Source organism: Castor canadensis, chromosome 9 (genome assembly GCF_047511655.1).
Source record: "Castor canadensis chromosome 9, mCasCan1.hap1v2, whole genome shotgun sequence".
NCBI classification, from domain to species: domain Eukaryota; kingdom Metazoa; phylum Chordata; class Mammalia; order Rodentia; family Castoridae; genus Castor; species Castor canadensis.
This window is the reverse complement of record NC_133394.1, coordinates 153,100,652-153,125,390: the sequence shown is the minus strand read 5'-3', so window position 1 is coordinate 153,125,390 and position 24,739 is coordinate 153,100,652. Positions and strand designations below refer to the sequence as shown.

Sequence of the window (24,739 nt, the reverse complement as noted above, 5' to 3'; positions counted from 1 at the left end):
TGTTCTTGATGGGGTCTAGCCTTTCTTTTTCGGTTATTTGCATATCCACTGAGACCACGTGGCTTTCCTGATGCTAGCATGGCTGATTGCAGAGATAGATTTTCTGATGTTGGCTCATGCTTACATTCGCAGGATAGACTGAACTTAGCACACTGGTCTTTTCCTGCACTGGTGGATTTCATGTGCTGTGTTATCAAATCAGTAGATGTATCAGCAATGTTAGTAGAATTTCATAATTTGTATTTATGAGTGAGACTGTTTGATACTTTTCCTTTCCCCTTTTCCAAGTATATTGAGTCTTTCTCTTTTGGCCATACTGGTGTTTGAACTCAGGGCCTTGCACTTACCAGGCCAGCAGGCTACCAGTTGAGCCAGCCCAGCCCCCAGCCCTGAACCTTTTATTTGAAATAACAAAAGCCTTCTTGGGATGGGATTTGCTTTCTCCATTACAACAGCTAAACCAGCACTTTTTTTTTTTCTGACTCAGCACTTTCCATCCTTTCATTTAAGTTTTGCCATTTCCCGTGTCTTAGGATTTTGCTGGACGTTGCAGACAGTTGGATTTTTCCCCAATCCAATGTGTGATTCTTCTGCCAGCCCAAGTGAGAGCAGAACGCTGACACACTCCACCCCTGCCTATATTGCAGGCACTGGGACTGGGCCTCCTGTAAGCCTGCAGTTCCTGGTGCTCCTCCGCCTTCTTGTCCTTTGTTTTGTTCTCAGACTTTGTATTGTTCCCCTTCTTTGTTGGTGTGGAAGTTAATGCTTTGGTTTATCTTTTAAAAGTGCTAGACCTACTTGTGGCTGGCACATAGAAGGCCCTTAGGCATTTGCTGAATTCATTGCCAGCCTTTCCTATGTGTTCACACTTCTCTTGAGTTGAAGACCCAGATTTTTCTCCTTCCCGCCTCACAAAGGTGATTCACTATGATCAGGAAACCTTTCTTCAGCAATGTACACACAAAACACTGTAGCTATTCTTACAATTTGTATAGTTTTATGTTTGCGATGGAATTTTGGTGATTCTTCTAATTTTAGGCTTAGAATTCTTCCTGGTGTATATCGTTTTAACAGGTGTAACCAGTGCTCCAGTTCTCAGCTGTGCCCTCAGCCTGGAGCCTGCCTTCTGTGACCCAAGGCCCAGCACCCCTTCTGGCCTCCAGCTTGGTGCCTGTCGGTTTTGCCTCCAGGGAGCGCTAGGGAGAGCCGGCCAGGCAGAAAAGTTGCCATGGCAATGCTCTTCACCCCCCAACCCCCAGTCCAGCTTGTGGTTACCCAGCTCCCTGGATCACCTTGCCATGGCAATGCTCTTCACCCCCCAACCCCCAGTCCAGCTTGTGGTTACCCAGCTCCCTGGATCACCTCCCTCCCTTCAGAGATGCTACATCCTGGCTCCCCCAGAGGTCTGGGTCCCAGCTAAGGGCCCCTCAGTGGAGCATCTCAGTAGTGACAGTACCCTCCTCCCTGGTTTCCAGCTCCAGTGTCAAGTCACCACTGCGCTCCATGATACCTTGGGCCACTCTGCCTTTCAGGGCCTCAACACCAAGTCAGCTCCTTCCACACACAGCCTCCCCAGGGTGCGTCTGTTGACCTGTCAGCTTGAAATCTTATTTTCCATAATTTTCTGTATTGCCTCTCTTGAGAAAACCTTCAGATGATGTGGTCTCTATGTCAAGTTAGAGTCTCTCATTTAGTCTGTTTGCCGGTCAATATTGATCGAGCACTTACTCAGCACTGTGGGAGGGCTGGGATGGTGGGGACCCAGACCTGTGTCTGGGGCTGTGTGGGGTAGGCATTTTAAATTCTAACAGTGTGAGCGACAGAAGACACATAACAGTCACCAGAATGAAAATGCTGCCCAGGGAAGGGGAGAAAACACTTGTAAGCAATATTTGATAACGATGTTACTATCCAGAATATATAAAGAATTCCTAGCACTCAATGACTGAAAGGCAAACAATCAGATTAAAAAGTGAGCAGAAACTTCAAGAAGGTATTCAAATGGCCAAAAAGCATATGAAAAACTGCTCGACATCACTAATCATCAGGAAAGTGCAAATCAAAATCACAGTGCAGTGCTACCTCACACTAATAGCATTGACTACTGTCAAAACCAAAGCCATCCCCTCAAAAACAATAACAGGTATTGGCAAGAATGTGGAGAAATTGGAACCTTTGTGCTCTGATGGTGGCGTTGTCAAGTGGTACAGCCACTGTGGAGAACAGTATGACAGCTCCTCAAAAATTTAAAGATGGAGTTACCATGTGAATAGCACTTCCACTTCTGGAGTATACCTCAAAAAGCAGAGACTTGAACAGGTATTTGTACATTTGTACAGCCATGTTCACAGATTTTTTTTTTTTTTTTTTTTTTTTTTTTTGCTGTACTGGGATTTGAACTCGGGGACTTGTGCTTGCTAGTCAGGCACTCTACACTTGAGCCACACTGCCAGCCTTTTTTGTGTGGGTTATTTTTGAGATAGAGTCCTGCTTTATGCCCAGGCTGGCCTCGATCCTCCCGATCTATTCCTCCCAAGTAGCTAGGATTACAGACGTGAGTCACTGCACCTGGGCACAGTTGCATTTTTCACAGCAGCTAAAACATGGAAGCAACCCAAGTGTCCACTGATAGAAGAATGGGGAAACAAAATGTGACCTGTTCATATAGTGAAACGCCATTCAGCCTTACAAAGGAGAGGAGCCCTGCATGCTGCATCCTGCATGCTGCAACGTGGTGACCCTTGAGGACACTGTGGCACAAGAAATAAGCTCATCCAAAGGGATTCCAATTGGATGAGGTCCCCAGAGCCATCAAATTCAGAGAGGCAGAAAGCAGAGTGGTGGGTGCCAGTGCTGGGACGGGGCTGGGGAATTCGTGTTTTATGGGACAGATGCAGATTGGGAAGATAAAAAAGTTCTGGAGGTGGACGGTGGTGGTGGCTCCTCAACATTGTGGATATACTAAACCCTACTGAAAGGGTTAGAAGGGTAAAAATTAAACTAAAAATGTTGAAGTGTTCTAAGTATTGTCTCATCCCAGCCAGCTGCCAGTTGTGTCTTGAACCAGTACTTGCCTGCTTTAGGTTCTCATATGTAGAACTGTGGGCTAGACTGACTGCTGTCCTGGTGGCTTCTGTGCTAACGTGATTTCTTACTCTGTCCTGGGAATTTGGCACCCTGGGAAGTGAGGAGTCCTGCTAACTCTACCACCACCCCATTTCTAGGTGTTTCACTTTGGGGACCCACTGCTCCCTGGGCCTCATCCATAACGGAAAACCACAGTGCCAGGTCTCCTGCTGGGAATCCTGCACCCATGCACTTCCAGGTGGCAATCTCCTGGCAGGTGGCTTCTCCTGGGGCCCTTTGGCTCTCTCTGAAGCAAATTGGCCATGTGCTGGCTGGGGCCGTGTTTTTGATGCCTGGACTCTGGCTGGCGGGGCCTTGTGTGGACTCTGGGCAGTGAGGTGAATTTGCTGCTCTGGTAGCCTACTGAGGGATGGGCAGCAGTGGCCACAGCTGGCAGTGCAGATGGTTGCACAGGCCTGCTCGCGTCTCCTGCGGTAGTGATGAGCCCTTCTCACCTTAGACGGTGTTTCAGAGAAAGCCTGCGTACCGTGTACCTGTGCTCTTCACCTGTGCAACCCTCCTTACTGTGTGCTTCCCTGTGGAGAGCCTGCCTGGATGAACTGGATGATGGTGGACCTGCAGAGGGTGCCCTGGCATTGGTGACTCTGAGTTCATTAGGTGCAAAGCTTACTTCTCATCCACTAGGGGGCAGTGGGCTGTGGATTTGAGAAATGGAGGCAAAGGCGAAAGTTTCTCCTGGTTGGTGAAGGGCCACTTGAGTCATTTGCAGTCACTGCCTGAGCTGATGTGGTTCTTGTAGGGATGGTTTTCTGTCTGCTTGATGGTGAGATTTTTCCTTCTTTAAACTTCCTACTCTCACAACGTGTCAGGCTTCACTTGTGCGGTGTGTGGTGAGTGCTAGTTCCCAGGCTGATGGCAGAGGGCAGCTCACCTGGGGATGGCCTGGCTGCCCGTGCAGGCTCCTGAGTGGTCCTGGAACTTTGGAAATTAACCTTGCTGTTATCACAAAGCAATTGGTTCATTTTCTGTTTCCGCCAAGTTGTAGCTGCCTCTGTCTGCAGAAGATTGAGTTTTTTCCGTGTCATCACTTTACAGGCTGCAGCAGCCCCATCTGTGTGGCTGTGAAGCAGTCCTTGCACTCAGTGACTCACCCCATTGTCGTGCAGTCAGGTCCCCATGTCGTTTGTACAGCCTCAGTGGTGTGAAGGACAAGAAGGGAAGGCCAGGAGTGTATGGGTCTTGTACAGAGGGAACATTTGGGTTGAGGGCTGTGGGGGGATGCCCAGGGGAGTCTGGGTGGCAGATCAGAGTGTGCTTTGGAGCCCCTGAAGGTGTGAGCAGGGCCATCTGGCAGGGAAACCCATGAGGCTAAATCCAAAGATGCTGGTCCCTGGGACCAGGCTGGGCAGGAGGCCTGGAAGAGAACTGCTGGGTTCTGGGCACATTTTAGAGCTAGAATCAGCTTTGGACATACTTTTTGAAAAAGAAATTGCTGGACAAGTGTTTCTCCAGAATCTATCACACTTATTACTTGCTAGCAAAGTGATCCGGCAAGTGGGCTACTTCAGGGTAAGGAGGGCAAAAGGGTGTAGACACAGAACACTGGCCTAAGTGGCAAAGAGAGTGGGTTCCTTTGGCCAGATTGTAACATCACAACCACAGAAATTGGTTAGGGTGTCAATAGCAAAGCCCTCTGTGGCAGGTGGCCTGCAGTGCCTGTCATTAGGAGCAGACACAATGAAGACACATCTGTATTTGAATTGGAGCCATCCTGAGGATCTCACAGGTGGATCAACAGGAGACAGGAACCTGTGTCACCCCAGACCAGTGACTGGCCCCTGAGCTACCAGCCCAGTGGTATGTAGGCTTGAGCCTCAGAGATGCCGGATACACAGGTTGCCTGCTCCTTAGCTGGGGACAGGCAGATCTTCCTGTATACTTAGTGTCTCAGAGTGAACTTAAGCAATGGCTATATAGCAGCTCAGCCAAGCAAGAGGCCCTGTGGTCAGCTCCACCCTGGCACCTGCCCATCTTGCCTTCACATCACCTCTGGCTGGTAGCCTTATGGCCCACTGTGGCTTTCTGGAGGACACAGTTCAGCTGCCTTGGTGTGTGGCTGTGGCACAGAGGTGGCCCCTTCCCTATATGTCCCCAGCACCCTGGCAGGTAGCTGCCCAGGGTGCTGGACCTCTTGCCTGCTCAGAAGATTGTGCCATCGCCCCTGCTTTCCCTACACGGGGGTCTCTGCCTGGCATCAGGCCCAGCTTTGCAGCACCCTCTTTGGGAGGTGCCTCTGGGCTCCTCTGCAGGCTCCATGGCTGGGGTGCTCCCCATGGAGAGTGCTAGCTCCATTCTGTATGTGCCCTGTGGCAACTGCATGGGATAGGCAAGTGGTGGCTGGCACCTCTCTGTGCTCCCTGCACACTCCTCACCTTTCCTCCAGGTCAGTATGTGTGTGCTTCCCACACTGGTGCTGGCTGGCACGTGCCAGTCATGGTGCTCAGGGGGTGACCTGGCAGGAGGAGGGGGCCCTTGTACTGCAGTGTCACGTGAACGGCTCTAGGTGAGAATTTTGCTGGCATTAGGCAGATGCTGGGGTTCACTGCGGTTCTAAGCACCCTGATCCTGTGATGCCACCATTCTGAGAGCAGATGCCTTGCTTGTCCTCTCTAGGCCTGCCATTTATTTTCTCACTCCGTCCTGTCCCCTCCCTGCCCATCTTTTCCTCCTGCTGCCCCTTAGTTCAGTTTTCTTTTGTTCCTAGCTCCCTCCCAGCTATGTTCCATTGTGGTGGCTTCAGTGTCCCCTCAGTGCAGCCTTGCTTTGACTGTCCCCTGCTGTTTCCCTCTGCTGCAGCCTGGCCTGACTGCTGCTTGGATGTGGGACAAGTGGACCCCAAGTGTGTAAGGGTGGGATCTCCACAGTAGGCTGGGACCTGGGGCTGCCTAAGGGGATGTGAGGACTGGATTGGGGCAGGGACTTCAGGAGGTGAGACACCAGTGGGCTGGAGGCCCCAGTGAAGCATGTCAGGCAGAGGACTCTAGAGGGAGGGTAGGAAGTTAGAGGCTGAGTGGTTGGTGGGGGCACTGGCCACTGAGGAGGAAGGACTTGGATGATTGTGGGACTTGGAAAAGAAGGAGGGATTCTGAAACTGAGGAAGATGGAGGGGCCCAGTGGGAGCCACATACAGAACGTGGATCTTAGGAGACTTGGAGGCCAGGGAAGAAGAGGCGTGACGCACACCAGCAGGGCAGCACTTGCAGATTCTGGAAGGCCAGGGCATCGCTCCTGTGCTGTCTGTGGCAGGACACTGCACTGAGCTTTTCAAGGGATTCCTTCAAGGCTCCCACACAGTGGACAAGCTTCTCAGGCAGGCGAAAGAGCTCTTGGCCCTTTCATGAACATAGTGACCTCCTCCAGGCCTAGGTGGTCTCAGAATTTCAGTGTTGGCAAAGAAGCTTGCCAGCTGCGAGGCTTTCGCTGCTTGTTAAGATGCAGTGCTTACTGTCAGACCCATCCCACTTGGGCAGTGTCTGCATGTGACAGGCGCCAGGTCAGTGTTTACTGGACTGACTCAAGTCTGCCGTGGTCTGAAGGAACAGCCATGACACGGGTTAAGAACTGCATTGGTTATGGGCCTCCAGTGGAATGTTGAGGGAGTCTTTCATTTCCTAAAACGCTTGTAAGATTACATAAAAACCCGACTTACTGAAACCGGCCTTGGTAACAGCCCCCAGCTCTGCTGGTGGAGCAAATACCTGAAGGTCTTTGGACGACTCTTTCCGTTTTGCAGTTTTTGATGTGTACAACACACTTCACATAAACTCTGCCTTCGGATGGCTTTGGTGCAGTTTTCCCTGATCACTGAGCTGGGGCATCCTGTGTTCTCCGTGCAGCACAAAGGGCAGCCCTGGCATCTCTCTCCAGCAGGGTAACCTGACACATTTTTTTCTTTTTGTTTAGGGCTCAAAATTTGGCCGGGGAATTAGACTTTCCCAGAGTTCCCAACGCTCGCCTGCTCGGAGATCATTTGGAAGGTCCAAGAGATTCAGCGTCACTCGCTCCCTTGATGACCTGGAGGTAGGTCACTTTGGTTTTTCTTCCGCAAGGCTCTGAAGATGAAAATCAGCCTTACAGACACACCTGACTGACCTTTGAGTCCACCTGGATACCCGTCCCCCCCAGTTGTTTAGAACGGAAGCTTCCCAATCCCTGCACCTCCCCTCTGTGCCTGACATGGTGGGAACACTGCTCAGACATGAAGTTGTTTAATCCCACAAAACCACTTCCCCCTTCCTAAAGATGTAATGTTGGCTCAGATAGAGGCTCTGTGTCTATATTCTTTTTCTTTAAAGAACAGATTTTATATTTCATTAAATTAATTTAGTTTTTGGTGGTACTGGGGCTTGAATGCAGGGCCTGTGTTCATTAGGCAGGTACTCCACTACTTGAGCAATACCGCTAGCCCTTTTTGCTTCATTTAGTTTATTTATCTGATAATGTCTTGTACTTTTTTTGCCTAGGGCTGACCTCAGACTATGGTCCTCCTACCTCTGCCACCTGAGTAACTTGGATTATAGGAGTGTGCCACCATGCCAGGTGCTAGATTTAATATTTTAGAGCAGTTTTAGGTTTTCAGAAAACTTGAGCAGAAAGTACAACTTCCACATCCCCTCCCTGCCATGGTTAACAGTGCCCTGATGCTTGTCACTGTGCATGAGAGTGGCACATTCAGTTGATGAGCACTTTGGTACAGCACTACTAACAAGAGGGCATGGTTTACATGAGGCTTCCTGCTCTGCGTTTGGACAAATGTACAGTGCTGTAACCACCATGTGACACTGCACAGAGCAGCGACCCCACCCTAAAGATGTCCATGCTTCGCCGGTTCCTCTCTCCTCCCTCCCCCAAGCCCTGGCACCCTGACTTCTCACTGTGGTTCCGTGGTTTTAGTTCTGGCGGTGCAATTGCAGGTTTGAGTCACAGCGTTTGTCTTCAGGACTCCTTGTGCGCTGTTAAGAATGCCACTCTGTGGGGGTACAGCTGCTGGGCTGTGGCAGATAGAAACGGTGTGCTCTGAGGGGGACGTCGTGAGCATTCTTGTGTCCCCTCAAGCACACACATGGGGCTGTGTGACACTGTGCAGGAAGGTTCCTAGAAGTGGGTGACCACATGCCTGTTTGCAGCGGCTGCGCTGATGTCAGCTTATATTTGCCTAAGTGACCATGAGGGTCAGATGCAGTGCCGTGCTGAGCTGTGGAAGTGAAAGGCATGTGGTCAGGAGAGAGGCCGTGGTGCAGGGCCCAGCCAGGGCTGGGAACACTCCCAGCAGGGCTGGGCTGGACCAGAAGGTGGGTCACTGCCCAGCCCGCCCCTCAGGGAGGGTTCCTGCTCAGTGCACTGAATCTGTGTTTGTCTAGGGGAAGACCTCAGAGGGTCTGAGCTCCAGGGGAGGGAGAAGCACCTGTGCACAGTGTCAGGGTGGCAGCTTAGGAAACCACTGAAGTTGGCTTTGGCTAGTTTGACTTCTCCTCACCTCCGAGGGGATACTGGGTCTCCTTCCTACTGACATCCAGAGTCCTGCCAGCACCACCTGTTCGAACTCAGCATGGGCTGAGTGTCTCACGTCTTTTGCTGCCAGTCTTCAGAACAGCATAGCAAGGGGGCTGTGGGCATGGCTACTTTTTTTTTTTTTTTTTTTTGAGACAGGGTATTGCTCTGTATCCCAGGCTATCTTCAAACTCACAATCCCCCTGGCTCAGCCTCCCAAGTGCTGGGATTGCAGAGGTGAGCCACCAGGCCCTGCTAGCACAGCCATTTTACAGACTGGAAACCCAGACACAGACAGGCTCTGCAGCACTTTCTAGACCATGTGACTGTGAAGTGGTCGTTTTCTCATTATATGCACAGCTAGAATCTTTCCTGACTTTCTGCCTAAAGATTCCATAGTGTGGGAGCTACAAATAACTGTGACATTCTCGTTGGCAGGCTCTTCCTGGGGGAAGCCCATTGAGCTTGTTCATCTGTCCTTTCCTTGACTGCTCTTGGCAGGTATGTTAGGAGCCTCCGAGATGCCCGAGCCCCTTCTCCTGGTCTTCACACCCCTGGATCCCCTTCCCTAGGGTGCAGCTGGTTCTGGTGAATTGTGCCTGGCTTAGAATATAAGAATGCAGCAGAGCACTGGGATGTCACTCACGTGGTAAGTGGCCCTATGGAGAGGCCATGAAGCTGGCAGCAGGGTCTCTGACTGGTAGGTAGCAGGGTCTGAAGCCTGATGAGCGGGGGTCATTCCAGCACCTGCCCCCCACCCCGCCGCCCGCACCGCACTGCCACAGGGCTGCTCTGTTCTTGCGCTTTCTGGGTGGGTGGCCAGTGCCAGAGTCTGGCCTAGTCCTCCTGATGACCTGGCTGTGCGGTCTCCTCTGGGGACGTTGTGTGGAGGGTGCTGCCATGTGGGCAGGAGCGTCCGCATCCTCGTCACCTTCCTCCTTTGTGAGGCCTACCTGGTCCTCATCTCCAGCTCCTCCTGCCCCCACTCCCCCTGGGCCTCCCGCCAAACTGCCCTGCACTTTCTTTTCAGCAGTCTGCCAGCCCTTCACCTTGCCTGGACACTGATCTTCCCATGGCTTGAGATGCCATTGCAGGCCAGGCTTACCTGGCCTGTGTTCCCTGAACTCCGTTGTTAGCTGAAGCCATGCCCAAATCTGATGCATTCGGACGCTGTGTCCCACAGCACCCAACTCTTGTTCCTTGTTGGTCCTTCCACCACCTGAGGGATTTGAGCATCATACTGAGGGACTGGTTTGGTTTCACTCACCTGAGATGGGTTGGTGGCAGTGGCTCCAGGTGCTATTTGCAGGACTGGCAGTTGCGGGTGCTAGACAGCAGGGGGCACCCAGGACATGCTTGTACCTTTGTGTAAACTTGGGTACTGTGGAAGCTGTGTGGGGTAACGGAGAAAGGGTGTCCTTAAGTGGATTGTTTTGATGCTATCTGAAGACTTGCTTTGCTCTTTTTGCTCATCAGAGCCACAATCTGTAGCTAAATGCAGACAAAACGAGACCCAAGATGAGGTGAGACAGAAATGGTGTTCCTGCCCTTTGGCTGATTTGGTTCCTTCTGGCCTGCTCCTCCTGGGACCCTTGGGGATTGTGGCATATCAACTTCTGTAGGGATGGATCTGCACAGATCTTCAAAATAAGCTCTTCTTGCCATACTTCTTAAGTTTATACTTTCCTATTTCCAGGAGAATTTAGCTTAGAAGGCTTTGCTTATTTTGGTCTTTTATATACCTGCCTACCCTTATTTATATGGGAAATATCTTAATTATCTTTGAAATCCTGTAACTCAGGCCCTGGGGACACAACAGTAAACAAAACCTGAGGTGGAGGTATAGGCTGTGGAGTCACATCAGGTCAGGTGAGGGACGGGGCAGCCTTTGTCATGCTGAGCTGGCACAGTCAGAGGGGAGGAAGGCTGTGAGGATGGCCAGGCCACGTGGTAAAGGGTCAGTTGGTGATGCTCTGATCAGGGATGGGGATGGGATACTGGGGAAAGCCAGGCTAGGGGAGATTTGGAGACCAGAGGAGTCCTTCTTGGGAGACCCATAGAGGGTCACAGCCAGGCCATTGGACTGACCATCAGAGGCTGCCCTGGGTTGAGAGCCCGTGGAGAATCCAGGGCTGCACTGGATTCTGCAAGGCAGAGCCTCTGGAGCATCTCCAGGGGCCAGTCATCAGAGTACTGCCCTCTCTAATTCAGGCTTTGACAAAGTCTGGGCATGGCTGAGTGTGCAGAGGTCCAGCCGGCTTCCCTCATGACAAGGGGATGAGCCATGTCTGGGGCCACCCAGGTCTCCCCATATCTGCTGCTTTCTGGGGGCACCTCCCTTTGTGGTTTCAAAACTTCGTGTAGAGTCTATGTCACTGTTCCCTGGGAGCCCAGCTGTGCCCCAGGGATGGGTGGAAGACCCAGGAAGTCCTGACCAGGCCTGGACAATAGGGGTTGTACCCTCTGTCTGAGGCTGGTGGGGGATGCAGGTGACTGCTGCAGGAGTCCCAGAATCAAGGCTGTGCTCCTTGGAAGACCTGGAGACCCCATGACACCCGCAGGACCCTTTGCCTTCACCAGAACTTTCTGGCTGGCCAGGCTTCCTGCCAGCCCTGGACACCTCCCGTGGGTGTCCCTTGTGGGCCACCCCCCAGCTCCTCTTCCCATGTGTAATGCCATCTCTTATCTCTGGTCTCTTTACCCACATCCCTGAGCTTCTCCAGCCCTCTCATTCCCAGTGCTTACACTGAATTTTCTAGCTCAGAGCAGATCCCTAGGGAGTGGGGTGTGAGTGTGAGGGGCTCTCCCTGTGAGTGCTCAGTCCAACCAGGCAATGAGATGCTAGGTGCTCTAGGTGTCCAGCACCCCACCAGACACCATGGCTGATGCAGGCCCACGTGCACTGACTGATCTGCCATATGGTGGCTTTCACTCTTCTCTGGGCTTCCAGGTAGCTGGTGTAGGAGGTGGCAGGCCTGAGCCAGAGGGCGGGGAGTGACTCACGCTTTTCTGAGCTGCTGCCCAGAGCTCTGTTCACATCTCACCATCTTGTAAAGAAGCATTGCTGCTGCCTTTCAGTCTTCTGGTGCCTGAACTGGCTGTTGGTTTGTATTTTTAAGGGCTGTGGTGGGCTTTGTGGACCCAAGGTTGAAGTCAACCCACAGCAGCACCAAGGAAACACACTGTCCCCACAGGGAATTAGGAAGGAGGCAGGAGAGAGCTCGGGGCTCATGATGTAGCTGCTGGTGCTGTTATCAGTGGTTCCGCTAATGGCGTCTTACTCAGAGCACAAGCTGGAGCCAGGATATGAGCACGATGGGTCAGGGCCCCAGGCATTGGCCTCCTTGTCTTCCAAGGTCATTCTCACCCAGCGGAGGCAGATGCCCTCCTGTGCTGAGGCCAGCTTCAACATTGACCTCACACTGGGGCACAGACATTTCTGTCTGTGATGTTTAAAATGAAACCAGCTTGGCACTTAAGTGGTCATCTGGGTGACCTGTTTCCTAAGGTGTTGGCAGGTTCTCCAGTGCACACTCACCTTGCCTGCCCTGTGGGCAGTGGTCACTGGTGGCTGTTGCCAGGTGTGAGACTGCGGACCAGCATGTTGCTGGCTTCCGCTCTTACCTGAACGGCCCCGTGGGAGTCAGGTTCTGGGGTCATGGTACGACTGCCTCCTGTGAGAACTGATAGCTGTCGCACCAGAAGCCTCTGGCACATTTTCTCTGATAGTGTGTGAGTGCTCAGTGTGTCAGGCATGTGGTGGGGGCGGGGTGCAGGAGGGAGGGTCAGGACAGTGAAAGGGATGATCTGATGAGAGCCCTCCCTCCCACCTGCTCAAGCAGGTCCTGTGTCTCAGCCTAACGTCCCCCTTGGAGTGGGCTGCAGTTTGATTGACAGCTTTCTACCCTGAGGCTGCCTTTTGGGCAGGGAAGGTGGGATGCTGAGTGTCTCAGGAGAGGGGACATTGTCTGAGGGCCTGGGGGCCAGCTGTGTGTGGTTAGGGCCCCAGACGCTCCTGTGACTCTTGGGTATGACTTAGACCCTCTGGCACTTAGAAGTGAGGCCCTGTCATGGAAGGGGGTTCTGAGGCTGCTCCAGGCCAGCGGGGCTGATCACAGCCTCCAGGCTAGTGACAGAGCCCCTTTTGCAGAGGGAGAGGAGGAGCTGCCAGGGCCATTCCTGCCCTGTGCCTGCCTGGGTTCTGGCAGTGGGGATGCCGGCTGAGGGAACTGTTCCTTTGCTTCTCCCCTGCAAGTACCAGGCTTCTCACTGTCCCCTACCTGGGGCGTGGACAGCCCTGGCACCTGTGCTGGGGGAGGTGGTGGTGAGGGTGAGCCCCATCCCTTCCCTGCTTGTCCAGTGCAAAGAAAAGCTGAGAGACAGAAAAGCTTTCTGAGGCTCAAGCTGATGCCTGTTAGGGTGTGTAGATTCTCACTTGGCGGCTGGCACTGTGCAGAGTTACCATGTGAAGCAAGGTGCCTGGGAACAGATTCTGCTTGGTGGATGTTCATGCTGTAATTGCACAAGTCTTTTAGGGAAAAACAAAGGGAAGGCTGGTCCAGCCTGTCCCCTGCTGCTGGCCAGACCCAGACCCAGGGCCGGTCCCAGCCCCTGGAGATTCCTGTCTGGGCTGCCCCACCTCCTCTAACAGTCTAGAACAGGGAGGGCTCCTGGAGCTGACTCTCACCGGACCCTGAGGCACAGGGTGTGAGATTTTGGCATTACGGAGGCCCCTGGGTGAGCAGTGCCCCGGGGGGGTTGGCAAGGCGGTGACAAGTAACTTTGCAGCGACACCCATGCTCTGGCAGCAGTTCTCTTCTTTTTCCTTATTCCTTTTTCAAGTCAGGTCCCATCAGGTTCACTCAGTTTCAGGATTTCGGATATTTGAGAGGCAGACAAAGCAGACCATGGACCATAGATGGCATGGAGGGTTTTTAGGAATCCTCCAGATCCTGCTGGCTGCCGCTGAGGAAGCTGTGCATATGGAGCAGGCTTATAATAGAATCAGAGGCAACTGTAATTAAGGCTGCGAGTCACACCATGCTGCTGAAAAGCAAGCTCTCTGCAGCTGCTGTGCTGGCTGAGCACTCACCCCATTGGCCAGAGTGTTCTTCAGATTTGGTAGAGGATCTCACAGCGCAATTTATGTAAATGGCCTTTCTTTCTTTTCTGTATATGAGACAACAAGGTAGAGCCTGAGATCCTGGCAGACCACAGTTTCCTCAGTGTTCTGTTGCCATGGGTTACAAAGGGAGCACGTGGAACATCAGCTGAAATGTCTTTGAACTTTTCTGACATGCACAGGCATGCTGCCGTGTTGAGTGGTGTATTTTAGATCCGGGTGCCTGGCGCATCACGGAAGTTTTCTTATCTTCAGATGAATCTGGAAAAGGGGCTGTCAGATGAATCGGACATTTTCACTGGCCACCAGGTATGTTACTCTGCTGTTACTTGCCGTTTGAACAGGATTGTTGTGGGAAAACTTGGCATGAGCTTACCGCTTCATCCTCAGCCGTTCCCAGAGGCAGTGGTGGGGTCCTAAGGGCTCTTAAGAATAAACTTGGAAGCTGCTCTTCCTGGGTCTGCCTTGCGGAGCTCGGAGTGAGCGCTACAGAGTGAGTGCCGGACTCAGGACTGTGGTACCCATCCAGAGCTGGCTCACTGGGGACGCGCCTGGACTCCTCAAAAGCCTGCACTGCCTGCATCCTGTCAGCTTCCAGAAAGCACCAAATGTTCTTCCCTTACCTTAATTTTATGGGGTCTTACAGATACAAGTGTATTAAGTTTGTCGAAAAACTACATTTCAACTAGATAAACATTAAAATTTCTCATTACGTTTTGAAGTGCAAGCAGGTGGTTCTGGTACATGAACCACAGACACAATTACTAGCAGTCATATTTGATATTGATTAATGAGTGAGCTTATGAAATTGAACTTACTAGAAGATGCTTTAAAAAGGTTTGAGGGTAAATAAAAATATAAAAAGATAATCATTATTTTCCTTTCGTGGCTGTGCTGTGTTGATATGAAGGTAAAAATGTACAGAAGATTGTCACAAATTACAGGGGCCAATTTTAAATGCATTCTTTTCTGGGAATTGCTTCATCTTAGTATTTTTTCCTAATGTCCAGTTCAGATCTGCAGGAACTGAAGTGTAGTTGGGAAATGTCTGGTATAGGATCGGCATAGAGTTAGCGGCCACCTTCCTTTAGATGGGAGCTGGGCTTCCTAGGCTGGTGGAGGACTGCCTGATGGGGCAGGTGCAGGATTCTGTGTCCTTGGACAGCCCCTGTACCTGAGCTGAGCTGCCTGAGGGTGGCTGGTGCTTGGTTAGAGGTGTGTCGCTGAGATTCTCCTCAGACCCAGAGTTGGGAAATGAAGCTTGGAGCTGTAGTGTCTTTTTTATTTTGGTGGTTCTGGAGTTTGAACTCAAAGCCTTGGGCTTTCCTCACATACTGTCCATAATGGACCACTAACCGTTAGCAGTTTGGACACACGGAGGCAGCGCTTTCATTTCAATAGTATGCTAAGGCAAGCGTTATGCACTTTCAGTTTTTTCTTGTAAGTAAAAAAAAGTTACTGAATATCCATCTGCCTTTGCCTTTCCTATGTAAATGACTTGGACTGCCTTTTCTAATGTTTGCCCATGCTTAAATAGGCAAGTAAGTTGTTCAGTGAGTGGACTGGTATCTGGTTGAGGAGGTGGTGTTTTCAGCAACAACCACAGCAGTGCCCAGCTTTCTCTCTCGTTTTGGTGCTAGCTGCCCTGGAAGGCAGGTGGTGGGCCAGGATGACTGCCCTGGCTTCACCCTACCCCATCCCACCCAGGCCAGCAGGGAAGGGGCCATGTTAGCTCCTGTACTAACCCTTTTGTGCTTGAGTGGCTACAGGTGTGAGGAAGAATGGTGAGAGGGTCTGTGTTCTAAACCTCTGTGGTCCTATGTGAGTTTTTCCTGTCTGGGCCTCAGGTTGCTCATCTTTAAGGGTCGGGGGGGTCACAAGAATGCTGGGGCTCCATGCACAGTGCACACGTGCAGTGCAGCCTGTGCTTGAAAGGTCCTGTGTCTGAGCGACCTTCACCCCCCGTGGAATTCTCTCCAGCCTTCCTGGGAGCTCCTTCCAGTGTGCTTTCAGAAGCACACAGGCAGCCAGTGGAGAGAACGTGAGGCTCTCTCTGGCTAGAAACACTGGCCACGGCTTCCCTGGCTCGCACAGGCTGAAAACATGTTTGCCAAAGGAAAATGACCCGTGGAGTGTACTGAAGCACAGCGCTAGTGGGTATTTTAGTCTTGGATGCTCCTAAGACCTACTCGAGGAGATGTTAGAACCCACAGCCCAAGAAATGTGAATTGTCACAAGAAAAGTATCTTCCCCAATTCACCTGCGTGACACCTTCCTGGTCACGCCCACGTTCACGTGTTCCGTCCCGTCCACCCTCCCCTCCCCCGGCAATCCCAGGGCTGAGAGTGGGCCGTGCAGGGGTGGTGGGAGGGGCCTGGAGTCCAGGGCCCAGCAATGAAGTGAGGCGATGCTGCACACAGTCGTGGGGAGGTGGGCAGTGCTTGTATTCCTTCCCTCCTCAGCCCTCAGGTGTTGGGGACAGGACTCCTGACTACAGGGAAAGGGGAGGCCGGCAGGTTGTGGCCTCTCATTGCCTCGGATTGTCCTTACCTTCCTGCTCACATTCTGCTGTGTTGGATGCTGGGCAAAGGCTTGTCTCTCAGCACAGGGTCCTTAGTATCAGCTGGGGGAGTGTCAGAGAAAGCTTTCCAAAGGCTCAGGGGCTTTTGCTTCTTTTTGCATTGTGTTCTGTCTCACATTTGAAAATGAAAAAGGGTTGTACTATAAATAAGAAACTGATTGTGCCAGTGTGGAGCCCCACTGCCCTGGTGAGCAGGACTTTGCTGTGCAACTGTGGGGGTTTTGTGCTCCTGGGCTTCCGTTGGGAGCTGGGCCACCTCCTTCCTTGTGTGGCTGCAGCCATGCCCGTCACGCAGAAAAGACCCGTGAGGCTTGCTGGAGGCAGTAGTCCCCTTCCCACCCCTTGTTGGAGCCGGGGGAGGGGGGTAGGGGAAGGGGGGGCATGTGAAAGACTAACAAGGAAGATGGAAGAGTGGTCAAGGGGTGGTGGGACTGTTTGTGACGTGTGAGGCAGCTCTGACTTCAGTGGTCAGGGCTTCCTCTGTGTTGTGTGGCTGGAGCCTTATACCCTTCTCCTCAGTGGCCTGTGTAGGCAGTATGGGCCCAGCTAGGCCATCATTTTCTGTGTGTGTGTGGTACTAGGGTTTGAACTCAGAGTTTCTTGCTTGCTAGACAGGCATGCTGCCACTTGAACCACTCTATCAGCTTTTTTTTTTTTTTTTTCTGTGAAGGTCTTTCAAACTATTTCCCAGGGCTGGCTTCAAACTGCAATCCTCCTGACCTCTGCCTCCTGAGTAGCTAGGATTACAGTGTGAGCCACGGGCACCCGGCTCCAGTTGGCCATCCTTGCACCCTGCTGTCCCACATGAGGACAGATCAGTGGTAACTGATGGGCTGAAGCTGGTGGTAGTGGGGCACGCAGTGTGGACCAGGCATGATGACTGAGGTGATGGTACAGCTGTGTCTGGTGGCAGCTGTGGGATGTGAGAGAAGCAAGGTGCTCTTCTGGGACTGATGTGTCTAAGGGCGTTTCTGCTGGGTTGTCTGAGTCTTTGCAGGCTAAGCCTAATGGGCTGTTATGGAGTCTTTTTTAGCCTCAAATAGCTAAATTCCTCTCATTGGTTGGTCATTGAACACCTCTTCATGTCCTTCTGATGTCAGGCTGCTGTGAGGTCCCGAAGTGATGGTCCTGCCCGGTGCTGAGACTGGGGGACCCGGTGAGCTGTGAGGTGTGTGCTCTGCCCACAGTTCATCACCCTCCTGGGTTCCCTCGTGTAGCCGTCGGCCATAACTCTACCTGCCAATCGTCAGTGCAGGTTTGGTCCCAGACTTCTGCTGACCCTGGAACTGAGTTACTTGCTCACTGCTCCTCCTCAGCTTCTGCAGCCGATACCTCCTGCCTGGACCTCAGACCCTTCAGCACACCCACATTTGCCCTTGGATGTCTGGGAGGCCTGTCAGACTTGAGTGTCCAAGTCTGACTGACTCATCTCCTACCTCCCTATCTGCTCCCCCATCTCAGGAAAGGCTAGCTCCTGGCCTTTGGCTCAGGCCCAGACTCCCTGAAAGTCCATATGAGTAACCTGTGGGTTTGACCTTCAAAGTCTATCACAGATTTACACGTCTCTCCCTGATTGCTCTGCATGCTGATCTTGCACCTGGAGTCCACAGACCTGGGAAGGCTCCCTTCCCTTCTCTGGCCTCTGTTGGGCTGCTTATGTGGTCTTACGTATCCAGCTTCTCAAAGAGGGCCTGGCACATGGCAGGTGCTCAACCACATTTGTGCATGAACAGGAGCATTCTTGGCTTGCATTTCCCCACACACTGGGCTGCTCTTGATCCGTACAACCTCCAGAGCCCTGGGCACAGTAGGGCTGCTGAGAGAGGAGACAGAGGCCCACCCGATGGGTGCCAGGAGGGGCTGCTGAGAGAGGAGACAGAGGCCCACCCGATGGGTGCCAGGAGGGGCTGCTGAGAGAGGAGACAGAGGCCCACCCGATGGGTGCCAGGAGGGGCTGCTGAGAGAGGAGACAGAGGCCCACCCGATGGGTGCCAGGAGGGCTGCTGAGAGAGGAGACAGAGGCCCACCCGATGGGTGCCAGGAGGGGCTGCTGAGAGAGGAGACAGAGGCCCACCCGATGGGTGCCAGGAGGGGCTGCTGAGAGAGGAGACAGAGGCCCACCCGATGGGTGCCAGGAGGTTGTCAGAAACAGTTGCTGATCCTGGCCTATGGAAGAAGCTGTTTCCTGGGGCTGGGCTTTAGCCTCAGGCCGAGTGAGCCCGGCACTCTTGGCTCCAGCATGGCCCAGTGCCATTTGCTCAGGAGTGCCAGCGCAGTCTCCAGCCGGCCCAGGGTTCAGTGCCACTTCCTGCACAAACCTTTATAGGGAGGCGATTTTTTTTGTGACCTCCGACTTTCAATGTGTACCTCTTTCATCCTGCTCTGTGTGGACCTGTTCTCCAGTGTCTCTTAGCTTATCAAGGGAGGGCTGGTGTGTGTGTGTGTGTGTGTGTGTGTGTGCGCTTGTGTGTGAACAGAGAGCAAGTGGGGCTGCAGGTTGTAGTTGCAAACACTGTGCTAATTGCCGTGTGGCTGAGCAGTGCAGCCCCACAGCCTCACAGCTCCACGACCCCACAGCCAGGGATCCTGAAAGCCCGTGAGCAGTCCCTGCTGGTCCCCTAGCTCATGAAGCCCAGAGCTGTTTAGTGGCAATGGTCATCATGCCTGTGCGGAGCCTGTCCCAGGAAGCCAGGCCTGGCCAGAGGAGAGCAAGGAGGACTTCCCAGGGTAAGTGTCAGTGAAGCGGAGTCCAGGTAGGCGAGCTTGCCAGGTGAGGCTGTGTGTGGTGCTCCACAGTGAGGGAAGGAGATGCAGAAGCAAGAGGATTGGTCCTTCCCCACAGCAGCCATAAGTGTTCTTTGACTACACCCATGGCAGGAAGTACACATTCCTTTAGGACTGGGTGCACACAGATTTGCACACGTATATGTATATATATATATATATATGTGTGTGTATATATATATACACACACACACACAGCTTGGAAGAAAGTTCTAAGAACAGCCTGGCCCCTGGGATATACTTTATATTTTTACTTCAAGTTATTTTTCTCATCTTATTCATCTTATTTCTTAACAAATGCTGGTCATGACCTACCAAACCAATTTCACAGCTCCTTAAGGGTTTGAGGCTGAGGCTGTGGACATGGAGCCAAGAGCAGGCCCATGAGCTGGGCACAGTGAACAGTGTCAGCTGACTGAGACAAGTGGCAGCTGAGGCAGGGGTCATCTCTTGAGATGCAGATGCAGGCAGCACTATCCACACTCAGAGGTGCCACCTCAGTCCTGCCTCGAGAGGTCTTCAGTGCGCCATGCTCTTCTGTGTTGTGTCCAGTGAGGGACTTCCTTAATCTATAAATTGTAAAGTTACAGATGCAAATTGGACAGTTAAATTCTTAAGGCTTTTTCATCATTTAGATTATTTATGTTTCTTTGAGCTGAAAACATTCAGTGTTTTTTGGCTACTTGCAGGTCTCTGTCCTCTTATGTAGGAGTGTTATGTGTCATCTAGTGCTTATGTCTAAGGTAGGAAGACTTGTGTTACTGCATTAGTGTGTGCCTGTGCTGTTTGGACATTATACATTCTAATAATTTCTTTTGTCTGATGCTACAGAGTGAACCTCAGCAAAGATTAGGTGCGTCTTTTAACACTCTGAGCACAAAGCATTGAGAACTGTCAAACCATTCAAAATGAAAAATACATGGAACATGTGTGGCCCTGACAAAGGAAAGTCCAAACCAGTTTCCAGCGAACTATCAAGTTTAAGAGACCCACTGAATGGAGCCTGCTTGAGTAGAGCTTACAAATGTGAAATGCTCTGTAAGTTCCTGTTTGTGTTGGAAGGATGAACTGTTTTTCCTCTACTCTCGCACATAATCAACACAGAAGACTTCTGTGACCACCAGCCAGCAAGTGGACATCTCTGCAGAGGGCGGCAGCTGGGCGTCCCAAATCCACTGATGTCTGACTCAGTCCCCAAGACTGCCCCCTGCCCTTCACCCTTCACTCCCAGGTTGTCCACTGTGCTTCTGACCTGCCAGCTGTAAATCAAGCTCCTGTCCCCACCCCCACCCCTTGAAATCAATTCATTTGCTTCAGTGACTCTTAGAACTCAGGAAAACACATCTGTCCATTGTTTTGTTTTTGTGTTGTGTTTTTGTGCTGGGGACAGAACCTAGGGCCTCCTGTGTGCTAGGCATGTTGGTTTGTTAGAAGATACAGATGAATTGTGTGGGGCGAGGTATAAAGGAATGGACCTGGAGCTTCCATGCCCTCTCTGGGTGTACCATGCTCCAGGCATATTGAGCTATCTGGAAGCTCTCCAAACCTGGTCCTTTTGGGTTTGTATGCAGACTCATTACCTATCTACAGCTAATTGATCAGGTGGGCAAACCCAGCAAGGCCTATCTATTCAGATTCTTCCTGGCCTCTCTGTGCAGCCTTCCTTCCTCCGGCATAGAGGCAGAGGCCTCTGGAATGAGGAGGGTCTGAGGACCTACTGTCAGACAAGGTGGTCAGAGATTTATCACACCTAATGGGGAAGATTAGAGTTTCTATGACCTGCCTTGGAGAAGGAGTTGCAAACCAGGAACCAGGGATGAAAATATATATGAGTGAAAATTATGTATCTCATAATATTACATTTTAAAAGTATGTTTACTGTAGTGTAAATTCCAATCTTGGAATCATGTCATAGAAAATCTTAGAGCTGTTTAGTTATGGTACATGTTTAAAGTATAACCACAGAATAATGCTGACTTATTGGCATCTTTTTCTCTGGTTTCTTTGTTTTTGTGGCTGTACATTTTTGGCAAGGAAAACATGTAGATATGGAAATTTGGGAAGAATCCAAGAAGTATAGGCTAGTGAAAACAAGTAACCAATACCAGTCATACTGGATATCAGAATAAATATAGAAACACGTTTATAGTGATCCAGATGTGCCAAGAAGTTTGGGGATAATTAACTTTTGACAGTCACGTTGAGGAATTAGAATCTTACCTCGTGTTGGACAAAACATCTCAAAACAAATTAAAGAGTTAAACATATGACACCAAATTCCTAGAAGAAAGCATAGGGACAGCTCTGTGCTTTTGGTCTTGGTGATTACTTTTTTGGATATGATACCAAAGCTACAGGCAACCAAAACAACAAACAAACATGTGGGAGTACATCAAACTTAAAATGTTCCTGCACAGCGAAGAAAACAATCAACAAAATGAAAAGGAACCTAGGGATGGGAGAAAATATTTGCAAATCATATGATATGCCTAATGAGGGGTTAATATCCATACTATATAAGGATCTCATACAACTCCACAGCAAGCAAATCAAAACTTGATTACAAAATGGCAAACAACCTGAACAGCTGTTTTTCCAAAGACTTGCAAATGGACATCAGGTTATGAAAAGGTGCTCGTGTGGCCAGTCATCAGGGAAATCCAATCAAAATCACAATATGAGAACATCTCACACCTGCTATGGTAGGATGGCTGCTCTCAGAAGGGTTTAAGTGTGAGCCATTATGGGAAACTGTGGGGGTTTCTCAAAAAATTAGGGAGCTACCATGTGATCCAGCAGCCCCACATCCAAAGGAAATTAAAGCAGTATCTCTAAGAGACAGCTGCACTCCCACGTTCCCTGCAGCATTATTCACGACAGGCGAACTATGAAAACAACCCAAGTGTCTGTTGGTAGGCAAAGAAAAGAAATTTGGCATCTGTACAATGGCATTTGTGACTGCAGGTGAACCGGGGCCACCATGCTCAGCGAAATAAGAGAGACCTAGACAGATGAAAGTGCACAGCTTGCGTCCATGGGGAATCTGAAGCCATGCTGGGAGGTGCACCTGTACTTTCTGTTGTAGGCTGAGTGTGTGCTAGAGCTCGAGCAGGCAGCCTGGCGACTGTGGTCAGCAGTGCTGCACCATGCTCCTGAGATGTGCTCCTGCAGTGTGCCGAGAGTAGACTCCACACACACACAGGGAAGTGCGGGAGCTGGTGCATGTGTTTTGATCTTGAGTGTGGTAATCATGTCACAGTGTGTGCACGGATCATGATAGCATGCTGCACACCTTAACTATGTACAGTTTTTAATCACAAGAAAATCATAACCACATCCTCCCAGGGCAGTCGACTGCTGTTCCCCTTTGATGTTGCTCCTTTGTGGATAGTTTATCTTTTCAGTAATTGAGAGTGGGTTTTTTTCATGTGTTTTACAAACCTTTTTACATTTACATATTTGTGACTGTACTAGAGAAATAATTTTGCATTGCTTTTTTCAGTTACATCAATGCTGTAACTTTTGAAATTCACATCAGAGATGAGATGTACCCCATTCAAATGAAGAGAGCTGCAAGGTCCTGTCTTTCCCTTCCCCTTCAGCTCCCTTCCCCTGATCTCTCCAGAGTGAGGGATCCAGCCAGGACCTGGAACTGATGTCCATATTAACAGTATCAGTGTCCTGCGGTGCACACCTTGCTCCCCACAGTGTGAGTGACCTCCCCTCTTCCATCTCAGGTCATATGTACACGGACATCACATTTTAAAGTCACATGGAACTAGTGAGTCCTACTTAGCGTTATGGATGATGACCTTTGGGAAGGATTTGTGGCAGTTTCCACATCTTTGCCTTTTTTAACTGCTTCCCCTCTGTTAGCCAGGATGTGCTGAAAAAAATGCAAAGCAGACCTAGGAAAAGGGTCATTTGGTCAGAGTCAGATGCAGGAAAATAGGAATGATTTGGAGTGTCCCCCTCCCTGTGCCTCCTGGTCCCTCCACTCTGCCCAGTGTAAACAGTGGTTCCCTGCATGGTGCCCTTCTGCCTTCCCTGCCACCTGCAGTGGCACAGGTTATCTCACCTGCTTTAGTTCTTGCCTTCTGTAAGAATGTTAGAATGAAATGTTCTTGGCTGCTGTTGTGTCCTGGTCACGGGCTGCAGGGGGACCTGCTGGGGCCATGCATGCAGGGAGCTGGGGATTAGCTTGTATAATGCTGGCACTTCAATAGAATCAGTGTTAGACATTAAACAAATACTAATGGTAGTATAAACTATTTCTTTGCAAATTAACCTCTTTAGGAAAAGTTGTCACCTATTTCTCTGCAAGTATGAGATCTTGGAGGGGTGCAAAGGTCTTGTTACTGGAAGGTCGTGCAGCTGTTTGGATTCCTGCATCCAGAGAGAGAAGATTCCAGGCAAGACTTGAAACAAAGCAAAAGTAATAGAATTGTAGTTTATTCGATTGGAAAGGCATTTTCAGAGGTGAAAGTGGTCAACTCAGAGAGGTTGAAGACTATGACCACTTGTACGTCAGTCCATGCTTTTCAAGCTCAGCAGGTTTTGCAGCATCAAGTCCCTCCCCAGGACCAGCCTACAGGGAGTGATTGACATGGCGGTTGTGAAAGAATCATGACCGGTATCAAAAATCACTGTGAATGTGATTGATTACCCATGACCACCCGGGAAGGACCCACAGGGGAGAAAATTTAAAAGTACAATATTATTATGATGGTGAGGACAAAAGGCAGCTGTCAGCCAAGTGGCCCACTTTCACTGGTTTAGACCAGAACTTGTTTTTCATTTGGACCAGGTGCAGGGGGACATGATGTCAAGTCAACTTTTCAGAACAAAGCTAATCTTACTGTTTATTTGTTTTTTGGTGGGACAGGGTTTGAACTCAGGGTTTTGCACTTACAAAACAGGCACTTTACCACTTGAGCCAGGCGTCCAGTCCTGCACGCTAATCTTGAGGAGGGTCTGGCTGCATTAGTCCTTCTTGCCCGTCCTTCCCAGGGGGCTGTACCCTCCCTAGTGATGTGGCTTTTGCCAACTGCTCCCAATTCCCTGCCCTTATCAAGGATTCACCTTACATTTTTGGAGTATTAGTAGATTAAAAAGCATTTCTGTCTTTGTACTGTTTTTTTTTTCCTGTAAATTTTCTTCAAAGCTGTTGGAAAAAGTAAAGCTCACTGGTTTTCCCCCCTGTGGTACTGAGGATTGAACCCAGGACCTCGTGCCTGCTAGACAAACACTAAACCACTGGGCTATACCCCCAGCCCCAGAAAGCTTACTTTTAAAAAGCATGCCTGCATGCTTTCCCTGCATCTGGTGGCAGCTCTTCCACCAGTGTCCTGTCAGATGAGCGGGACGCTATCCTTGTCCTGCTTTGTCCTCTCCTGGGCATCATGTACTCAGTGGCCACCTTCTCCTGACTTCTTTTTGGCTCTGGGACACCCTTCTCCCAGGTCTTGGGTGTTACCTAGCCCTGCTGATGTAAATACTGCATGTCAGTGAAGGTTTTCCTGCCACACTCAGAGAGCTTGGTGTGTCATGATATGGTGTGAAGTAAGCTACTCCGTCATGCTGATGAAGCTTACACTGAGTTACTTGTCAGATAT

General features: G+C 50.8%; 1 protein-coding gene across 7 annotated transcripts in view; it reads left to right on the top strand.

Annotated features, from left to right (window-relative positions):
• Positions 1 to 24,739, top strand: part of Rgs12 (regulator of G protein signaling 12) — a 94,231-nt gene that overhangs the window by 20,464 nt on the left and 49,028 nt on the right. For 6 of the 7 annotated variants that reach the window (XM_020165322.2, XM_074042703.1, XM_020165323.2 and 3 more), the window contains exon 3: positions 7,051 to 7,167. In XM_020165322.2, the coding sequence (XP_020020911.2) occupies positions 7,051 to 7,167 (117 nt within the window). Of the gene's footprint in view, positions 1 to 7,050; positions 7,168 to 13,569; positions 14,069 to 24,739 lie in introns of those variants that run through there. The other variant, XM_074042705.1, reaches the window with a different exon arrangement.